At 67.3% G+C, this 297-nt stretch overlaps 1 protein-coding gene across 1 annotated transcript in view; it reads right to left on the minus strand.

Moving 5' to 3' along the window:
• Positions 1-145, minus strand: part of LOC104072664 (docking protein 1-like) — a gene marked incomplete at both ends in the record, with an annotated part of 2,548 nt that extends 2,403 nt beyond the window's left edge. The window contains 1 exon segment of the mRNA XM_009572194.1: positions 15-145. Coding sequence (XP_009570489.1) covers positions 15-145 — 131 coding nt within the window.
• Between the last annotated feature and the right edge of the window lie 152 nt (positions 146-297).

The raw sequence follows: 297 nt of genomic DNA on the forward strand, positions 1-297 counted from the left end.
GGTTCGGGCAAGACATAGAGGATCTCATTTGTCCGTGGGTCCTACAGGACGAGGCTGTCACGCTCAGCCTTGAGCACGTAGGTGCCGCGCAGCTCGCATCGCTCCGCGGCCTCGGTCCGTTGCACCGTCACCCAGAAGGCGTTCACTGTGGGGACAGGGATGCTCAGGGGAGGGCAGAGGAAGCCACATCCCCACAGCTCCAGGCGAGGCCTCGCCCTGCCCGCCAGAGCCCCAGTGATGGGGCAGCAGCAGGACAGGCCCCGCAGAACGTGGCCGGAAGTCAGGGCCGGGGCAGGG

Source organism: Fulmarus glacialis, unplaced genomic scaffold (genome assembly GCF_000690835.1).
Source record: "Fulmarus glacialis isolate BGI_N327 unplaced genomic scaffold, ASM69083v1 scaffold30912, whole genome shotgun sequence".
Lineage (NCBI taxonomy): Eukaryota > Metazoa > Chordata > Aves > Procellariiformes > Procellariidae > Fulmarus > Fulmarus glacialis.